Source organism: Chionomys nivalis, chromosome 14 (genome assembly GCF_950005125.1).
Source record: "Chionomys nivalis chromosome 14, mChiNiv1.1, whole genome shotgun sequence".
Lineage (NCBI taxonomy): Eukaryota > Metazoa > Chordata > Mammalia > Rodentia > Cricetidae > Chionomys > Chionomys nivalis.
The window spans coordinates 36359612-36369659 of NC_080099.1; the positions used below are offsets into that span (position 1 = coordinate 36359612).

At 41.4% G+C, this 10048-nt stretch overlaps 1 protein-coding gene across 1 annotated transcript; it reads right to left on the reverse strand.

Annotated features, from left to right (window-relative positions):
* Positions 1–5616: 5616 nt before the first annotated feature.
* Positions 5617–9304, reverse strand: Arl14epl (ADP ribosylation factor like GTPase 14 effector protein like). Its single transcript, XM_057788239.1, has 3 exons — positions 9209–9304; positions 7209–7348; positions 5617–5839 (listed from the first exon to the last, which is right to left on the reverse strand). The coding sequence occupies exons 1-3, from the start codon at positions 9302–9304 to the stop codon at positions 5617–5619; spliced, it is 459 nt and encodes a 152-aa protein (XP_057644222.1).
* Between the last annotated feature and the right edge of the window lie 744 nt (positions 9305–10048).

Sequence of the window (10048 nt, forward strand, 5' to 3'; positions counted from 1 at the left end):
CCAGACCCGAATAAGCACACAGTTAATTACAACACTGTTTGGTCAATAGCTTAGGCATATTTCTAGCTAGCTCTTACATCTCAAATTAACCCATTTCTATTAATCTGTGAATTGTCACAAGGCTGTGACTTACCAGTAAGGTTCCAGCATCTGTCTCCTTTGGGGGATACATGGTGTTTCGTCGACGTGGCCTCCATGCTCTCTGTATATCACTGTTCAGATTTCCTGCCTGATTTTCCTCTCTAAGCCATTGACTGAAACGGCTTTATTTATCAACTAATAAAAGCAACACACATTCAAAAGGATATCCCACATCAACTACATATTAACAATTTTATATTTTTGCCCCAAACTACAAATGATGCTCAGGGAAATCAAGGATTTTTAAGTGGATGAAAAGGTATACCATATTTGAAGATTTAATACTATATCTGGCTAACCTCTTTCAGAACGTATACATTGTAAAATAAATGTGGAAAGACAAGTGACTTGTAATAGAGCATAAAACAAAAACAAAACAACAACAAAAACAAAAAACAGGATCTCAGTATGTATTCTTGGCTGGCCTAGAACTCAAAGAAATCCAGTTACCTCTGTTTCCCCTAAAAGTGTGTGCATCGCCACACCCAGCAAGAGACAAAAAGAAACTTTTAAAGAGGAAAACAAAATGAGAAGACTTTCTCTACCTAATTTTAAGTTTAAGGCATAGTGGTGGACTTCTGCATACTGGGGAGGGAAAGACAGGCAGATAGATATGTGGGTTTGTTGGCCAGCCAGTTAAACCTAACCAACAAGCCCAAGGTCCCAGTGAGACTCCCTCTCAAAAACAAGGTAAGTGGCTCCTGAGGAATGATATCTGAGCTTGACTTCTCGCCTCCACATGTACACACACGTATGTACATGTATCCTTGCACCAATGTACATGCACACGTACTCGTGAAAATAACAATGCAACTGAAGAATGTAATCACATTTTTTTTTTTTTTTTTTTTGGTCAAACCAAGTGAAAGCGTTAGATAGCAGAGAGTATGTTGCTCATCCAACGCAAGGGTGATGTGTCATCTCCCTTCCTTTTACTAGGGAAACAGCGGAATTTTAGGAAATCTGAGAAGCGGATGCGAATTTTCTAGATCATACTATAAGTTTGTGGGGATAAAAGGACGAAGGCTACTTACTTACGTTAGAACATGTAGGACTTGGTACTAAATAACCTCACAAGTATCACTTGCTGTTACAGACACTACGGAGCAGGAAGGAAAAAGAAACTGGGTGGGGAAAAGAGCTCTGAAGATTCTATAAATTCTGTTAGACAAGATGAGCTCATAAGAAGCATGGGTCACTAGACAAGTGTCAATTCGTTGCCTGACAGTTGAATGACTCTGCTTTGGGGGCTACCCTGCCATGCACACCAGGATCACTGGTACTGTAACCTGGTAAAAGGAACTCCTGAACTTATGTAGCAAATGTTGAATAGCCCAACAGTGAAGACTTGCTCATATAGATGTTTAAACCTTTCTAAGACCCTGTAAAAACACTAGGGATCCAAGCTGGCACTGTTCCCTTTCCAGGAAAGCAAATGACCTGTATCTGGAAAAGTTAAATGATACCTCTGTGACCAGCATTCCAGAGTTGTGTCCCTGCTGGACTGGAAGGGAGCCACAGCAGGTCATATTTGACACTATCTCCACATTCTTTCGTTCTGACAAAATTAGAATCCCACAAAGTTGTCTGGCAAATTGGTGTGGCACAGCATTCCAGTTCAAAAAAAAAATCTTTGCATAAATGTGCTCAGGATGACTTGTCTAAATCCTTCAGCGTGCACCAGTTTATATTCAAATGACCCGCATGAATTCCCTTTCCTTATAGTTCCTATACATATTCATGAGACCCACCATCAGCATAGAATGATAGCCAAGCAGAAAAGAGAAAGACCCCATTACACCAAGGAGACAATTTCCTTGGTTAACGCAATCAGACCAGGCAACCACATTCCCTGTTAATCTGCATTCATATCAAGTAGTTAATGAGCTCCAGCCACTCCGTGATAAAAGCTAGATATTTGCAAAATGAGTTTTCGGCAGGTCACATAAATTTCTTTTTGCAGCGCTCATTTAGTGCAGGAGGCTTTTCAAAACCCCATGCAATGGGCACTCGATCAAGATCAACAAGATAAACCTGATTCCTAAAATCATATTTCGTAAACCCGATTTCCAAAATTGTATTTTCCAAACCCGATTTCTGAAATCGCATTGCATCATGTTTTACTAGGCTTCGTATAAGTAGCAGGCAATGTCTGCTCTTCTACTTTATTTTGGACTTACTGGGATGGGGTGAACATAACTTGGCAATACACTTACTCACCGAGACAGATCATTTAAAGCCAAATTACCTTGTTACTTAAGAATGGATGGCAGGCAGAAGTAGAAAAGAGAGTCTAGTGCTATTTCATTTTTAATATGAAGATGGTATACTGGTGGCATAAGCAGGGTTTTCTACACTCACACGGGGGTCAACAAGGAAGCTAGCTTGAAGAAACAGATGCCTAGGGCCTGAGTTCTGGAAATCTCGATTTTGAAGAACTGGAGGAGGCTGAGGAATGGATGTTATTAAAGGTACCTGCATGTGTCTTAGGGACTAGCCAATTTTAGATGTTGTGTTATCAGGAAAGGAATGTTTCTGATGTTAAAATCAGGATTGGGCTGGGGATACAGTGCAGTTGGTAGAGCGCTTGAAGCATGTGCGGAGCCTTGGGGTCAATCGCCAGCCATGCATAGTGTTACCCACTTTTAATAACAGCACTCAGGAGGTAGAGGAAGAAGAATCTTTAGGGAGGTCTAGGCCTGCCTAAGCTGTATAAAATTCTGTCTCAACCAAATACCAGGGCTGCCAGCTCTTCAGTGTGCTCTCACCAGAACCAATGCAGACAGAGATGGCAACTTCGTTTCCTGGCGGCCCAGACCAGAAAAAAATTGTACAGAAAGTATATTAATTACAACATTGTTTGACCACTGGCTCAGACATGTTCCTAGCTAGCTCTTACATCTAAAATCAACACATTTCTCTTAATCTATGTATCACCACAAGGCTATGGCTTACTGGTAAGATTCTGGCATCTTTCTCCTTCAGCAGCTACATGGCATCTCACTGACTCCACCTTCTTTCTCCCTGCATTCAGTTTGGTTTCCCTACCTACAAACATTCTGTCCTGCTATAGGCCAAAGCAGCTTCTTTATTAATCAATAGTTATAAAACATATTCATAGTATACAGAGGTGAATCCCACATCAAACCAATTTAATTCACTGGGGCTACATCTCCTCAGTTGTAAAAGCAGAATACAAAGAAACAAAAATGAAAATGGTTTGGTTTAAGTCCACAAACTCCATGAAGGCAGGGAGAGGGTAGGTTTTGGATGGTGCTATGTCTTTGGCACCTAGTTCAATGCCTGGCACAGATAAACCTCTCAGTGTTGTTTGACCCATCCATCATTCCCATGAACTAAAACATAGTGTGATTCAAAGATAAATAAGTCACAAATTAATACATTTGGTCCACTATTTTAAAAATAATTATTTTTGTCAAAATGAAAGAAAATACATCAAATAAAAAGGGTCTCCATTATCTTTGCTGCCCCCAGGGCTACTCATGCCCAGTTAGCTTTCAAAAGATGTGACCTGGGGATTTCACTTTCTATCTTTCTCCAGGGGCTATGGTTGTTAAAAGTCATGAACTCGAGACACTTGGCATGATGTTCGGCTCACAGTACTAGATGTTCCATAGAGGTGACGAGAGGAATTTGGGTGTAGCTCAGTGACGAGCCTTGACTTAGGATGCAGGAAGCCCTGGGTTCGATATCCAGCCACAAAAAGTAACTGGAATCCAGAAAACCAAACTCTGTGGGAAACTGTGCAGAAAGATCTAATTTCTTTTGTTATGTAGATAGGCGTTCCAAGGCCGCCACAAAATCTTCAGGATTTTTAAATCAAAATACATTCTCACATAGCAAGTCTGGAACTGTCAGAGTTTCTACCATGTGTAGATTGGACAGAAATAAATCTTTTTCAAATGGCTTATGTGGGGTGGGAGGGGGGAAGAAATCCAGAAAACTCAGCTTTTAATGCTTCACATTTATTTAAAACAAGAAAATAGTACCAAGTCTCTGAGTCCCACTGTTTAAACGCTTCCTTCCATTGTGTATCTAATGTAACTTACAGAAGTGATTTTCACACATGGTCCTCAGGCCAGTAGTTCAGCATCACCTGGGAATTTGTTTCAAATGTGAATTCTTGAGTCATATCAGACATCTCAGGTTAGTAACTGAGGATGTAAGAGTCCTCAGGACAACGAACGTAACAGAAAACTCTGACTGAAACAAGATGGGGAAAAGTAGTAAGTTCAGTGCTAGACAGATGGCTCAGACATTTGAGAACATGCTGCTCTTGTAAAGGACCTGGGTTTCATTCCCAGCACTGATATCAAGTGACCCATAATGGTCAGTAACTCCAGCTCCAAGGAGGCCAATGTCTCTGGTCCCTGTAGGCACCTGCACTCATGTTTGTGAATACACACAAGGACCAAGGCAAAGACACACACACACACAGACAACATACACACAGGGAGGGAGGAGGAGAGAAAAATACAAACAATAACTAATAGCCTTTATTAAAGGAAATTAGTTAAAAGAAGGCTGAATTCAACCCTTCAAACACCTCCACACCATCCACTCTGCATATTAATTAAGGCTAACTTCCGTTGAAAGAAATCCTGAAATGCTGACCCTGTAAGGAAATGCGTAAGTCACTGACTTTTAGTATATTCAAGTCTTTGCTTCTCAGTTTAATAAACTAAGAGGTAATTTAGTAAAATATAAATTCTTGGCAGTGGAAATATTACCATTACCAAATTTAAGGTAAACATCAAAATATAAACAATAAAAAAATAAAGCTAAAGATATGTAGTACAAAGGTACAACGTTGCTTATCTTAGTTATGTACGACAAGAAAAACATTACAAAGTTATGGTTGTATGTTCTAGGGAACAGCTTTTAGACACAGTGTTCTGTAAATCTGAAAACTGTGGTGTTCTCAACCAGACACCCTGAGAAGGGAGAGGTGTGACTTCAAGGCAGAGTTGAGACTGGTGCTGACGAGCAGGACTGACTGTCTCTCCTGCAGCCTTTGGTCACGAGTTGAGGGACCTGAGAGGGACATGTAAGGCTACACAATTGTTGTCCATGCTACATTGATTTATAGCTTTGGGAAATATTTTACCCAAACACTAAAACTTTAGGAAGAGGTTTGACTTAAAAAAGCATGTGTGTGTGTGTGTGTGTGTGTATTGCCTGACCATACATGTATGTATACATACAATAAAAAACAAGAAACAGAAGCCAGGTATAATTTAGGTATAATGATGTATTATACCTAAACTACCAGAACTTGGGAAGCTAAGGCAGAAAGATTGCTATAAAGTCAATGCCAGCCTGAGCTACAGAATATGACCCTGTCTCAAAACACATGAACACACACACACACACACACACACAGAGAGAGAGAGAGAGAGAGAGAGAGAGAGAGAGAGAGAGAGAGAGACTAGAATTGTCTATGCACAGCATCTCCTAGTCGGGGACACTAAATGGCAAGGTGCTGATGACCTCTCCAGACTCAGTGACAATGGCATCATAAACCCAGCGGCGGTTGCACCGGCACTCGGGCCCACACTTGTTGGAGTTGCACTTGGGGCAAGGGTAGAAGCAGCCCAGGCAGTTCTTCTCCAGGCAGTCACACAGGTCCATGTCATTACAGATTAGCTTGCCACTTTTGTCATACTTCTTCATCACTCTGCAAAGAGAAGATGGCACGAATGAGATAGCACTGCTGTCCTCGCCGCTGTGAAGAAGCTTCTGCACGGTCCCATCAGGGACCTGGCCCTTTTACTACTGCACGGTCCCATCACATACCTGGCCATTTTGCTCTCCGGGGAAGAGCATTCTGGAGGTTACCAGAGACAGCACCCCCCCATATTGGATGGTAATGATGAGTTGGCACTGTCAAGTCAGTATGTGAGGCCAGGCTTGTCGCTGAGAGCAACTAAACTGTCCATCATTTCTGCGGCACTCACACTCGTTTGAAAATAATAATATAAATCATTTGTGTGTGGGAGAGAAATAATACAATTACTTTATTAAATGTCACTTTTCCTTGGTGAGTATTAACTGAAATTTGATTTTAAAATCAATTTTATCAGAGCAGCTCAAACACATACCATAGTTTATACATAAAATGAGGAGAAACTATAATCAGAATATATTACATGAGAAAAGAATATATTTTCAATAAAAGGGAAAAAATGAAAAATAATAAATATCATCATTCCTACACATCAAGTGTTCAAAGCTGAATGCTCGGTTTTCACTCCTTCTGTTTCAGATAAATCATTTAAAATTAATGTGTATATGTGAGTAAAATTCCATGTATGTGGAGATCTCCTCCCCCCAAAACCAGAAAAATGGGGTCAGATTCTCGAGAGCTGGATTTGCAGGAAGCTGTGAGCTGCTCAAGGTGGATGCTAGGGACCAGCACAGATGCTCTGGAAGAAGAGGAAATATTCCTCACTGCCGAGCCATCTGTCCAGTTCCCTCTTGGGAAATGTAGTTTTTCCCTTGTCATGCTACAGTTGGAAACTGGGGCCTTGTGCATGCTAGGAACGTGCCCCATCCCTGAGTTACAACTTCAGATATTGTATATTCCAGTGTATTAACAGTTCTTGTGTTGAGTGACCGTATGGTACCCATTTTATATTCTGAATCCATCCCTATGGCGACCTTATTTTTCCTTTTAATACTTCTTTGTTATATTCAGTCAACTTTTCCACTAAAGATACTATTTTAGCACAAAGCCCTTTATAAAAACAAGATGATCGTTAATTTGAGATTTAGATTACCCCCCACACACACACACACACATACACAGTTTTCCCAAGAAATCCAAGCTGACTTTGAACTTGGAATCTTTCTGCCTCTGCATCCAAGTGCTGGCGTTCCAGGCACTACCACCTTGCTCTCAACAGTATTGCCTATTTCTTAAAGCTACTAGCATCCAGACATAATGGGGCTTAAGTGTATGATAGAAGAAAGTTTTGAAATCTTAACAAGATGTAACTTTCAATTGCAATTTTTAATCCCATAAAGCAAACGTGTCATGACCTTACTTGTACTTCCCAGAAAAATATTCATTCATTTTTGACATCCTTGCTTTCTTCTTCTGCTGCCTTGTCTCGGGGTTAAAATCTGCCACCTGGGGTCCAGGGTTTTGAAATGCCAAGCATTTTAGCTGCCGCTCTATCTGTTGCTGTGAAATGAACAGAGTGTTTTAGTAGTTTCATTCATTTTTCATTCTTTCAAAATGGATTCTCTGTAGCTCTTATCAAAACAGCATGGAAATGTGTTTGATTCATAAAGAAAAAAATCACCAGTTTCATCTGACTCGGTTTCAAAAGGCGACGCATTCTCAAATGAAGCCATTCTTTCTAAACACAGAGTATAAAGTGCATATAAAAAAATGTGGGAAGGAATCAAGACCAGTAGACTTGTTTATCCTCACAAAGCACCCACTGGTCTTGCAAACCTGCCAGGGATGACCACCAGAATCGACTTTTTCTTGGTCATAAGGACGGAGCAGTAGCAGTCCCCTCAGCCATCACAGAAGAAGCCCATATACGATGCCAAAGTCACACACCCTCCTCATCATCCAGCTCCAGCCTCTGGAAGGAGTCTCAAAACCATTGCCTGTTCTGGGCTACATACACCATTGGGCTTCAACACAGACAATGCCACTGAAGGCTCACTCTCAATCAAAGCTGGACTCGAGCAAGAAAAGTCTTGGTAAACAACTTTGTGAATGTTAGGAAAAATTTCCAAAACTCTTTGGGAAACTTTTGTGTTCAGAAATAAAATGAGGCCTGATTGTGAAGACAAGAAGCAGGACCCTTCAACGAAAACACGATGACGTGAGACTGGAGAGATAGCTCAGTGGTTAAGAGACCTTGATGTTCTTGCAGAGGATGGAGTTCTAGTCCCAGCACCTACATGGTGCCCACAATCATCTGTAACTCCAGTCCCAAGGGTCCCAAGAACCTCCTCTGACCTTTGCAGGCACACATACACAGTCAAACGCTCACATATTCCCCAAAATAAAAGGTAACTTTTTGTTATTGCTACCATTGTTTCTTTGATACAAGTCCAACTCCATAGTAGGCCAGCCCAGAAGCACTATGTAGCCCAGGTTGGCCTTGAACTTGTGGCAATCCTCCTGCCTCAGCCTCTCAAGTGCTGAGGTTACAGGTGTGTGTGCTACAGCCAGTGTGAGGACATTTTCTAAGCATGTAACACACATGTTGTAGGAAAAGAAATATTTTCCTGAAGAATTTTAGAAGAAAATAACCTAATTATCCAGAAAGCACATAGGCTGGATTTCACGGAAAGGCAATTCCTAGAAATAAAAGGGACACTTTCAATCTAACAGAAGGCTTTTTTTTTTTTGTAGCTTAGCTAGCTTAATAGCAGTCCAGGTAGTCTACTAAGAATAACAGAAATATTTCCTTAAAGTTTCGCCTTGATGGGGGTACATTGGCTTGCTTTGTAGACATACCCTTTGAAGCATCTCTACCCTCGGGTACAGCTATGAAAGCTGAAAAATCCAGCACTTTCTAGTCCTGTTCTCAGCTACGTAGTAAGAAGCAGGGGACAAACACAGCCGGCGAGCCTGCTGCTGTTTAAGTCTTGGCTCTGCCCATCGTAAACTGTGCGAATTGAACAGATTCTTGCTTCTCTAAGCCTCAGCGACACATTTTTGTAGAATAAGGCTATTATTATCCTGTGATGAGACTCGGGTGAGTCGATACCCATAAAGCATTTAGAGTCATGACATGGTAAATACAAAACACACAGTAAGAACTAAATAAAAGACCTGGCTAGATTTTTTTCAAGCATTCTATTGAGAGGACAAGACTCCATTACATACATGACCAGGCTAAAAGTAAGGAACACAAAGCAAAGAGGAAATTCGTCAGGTCATCCCAAGGGCTGAGGAGCAAAGTTCTCTCTTGTGAAGTCCTGACGCCTGACCTGCCGGCACGTCCACAGCCGTCTCAGACGCCCCCTGCTGGAAGATCAACAAACAACACGGAATCATGAAATCTGCTTGCTATACCAGTTGCTTCTGTCCAATCTGACTGTTCTTCTCTGGAAACCTTTGATTTGTGGATTCTTCTCGAGTGAGGTTGTTCTTATCGGAAGGTTCGCACATTTTTGACCACTAAAAAGGTAATCGGAAAGAAATGAAACATGTCAATGGCATACACGTCAGTGTTTCATCTTCGGATTTTCTTTGTTTCTCCTCCCAGGTTGTCTTTACATCCAAAGTCAGACTATGCGAGAAAGCCCAGATCCTTCTCCCCATCCACTCTTAACTTCCTGCACCCCACTCCCTGGAACCACTCCAATGACACTTTTCTCTTCCAGGTGCTTTGCTGATAAATCACGTGTACTCTTGACCATTCTTAGTATCACGGATGGCTCTGAAGCAGACAACGCTGCAGACCAACCCTCTTGTTTAAGAAGAAGGAATTATTCATTCTTTTCCCTTCATGCTTATCCTTTTTTAGGGGAAAAAATATTTGATACGTAAATGCCATGCATCCCTAGTAATTGTAAAGCTCACATCCATTCTCATTAATGGCAATCACAGCATACAGAGGGGAATCCCACATCAATTACTTCTGCTAAAATAATTGTGATCCCTCTTTGCTTCCATCCTGTGTCCCTGATATTATCAGTGAAGGCCCTCACAGCTGCCTATAACCTAGACCCCTAGAGCCAACACTGTTTGTCTTCCCTGCTACCGCTGACTCTTCTCCCACCTCTCCAGTAACTTAAGCTTCTCTCTTTGAGCCCTGGGTCCTCTCCCATCCAGCATGCTTTCCTGATTCACTAAGATTCCTTTCTCTCCGGGGCTCTTAAAAAGGATGTCAAAAAAAAAAAAAAAAGCCCA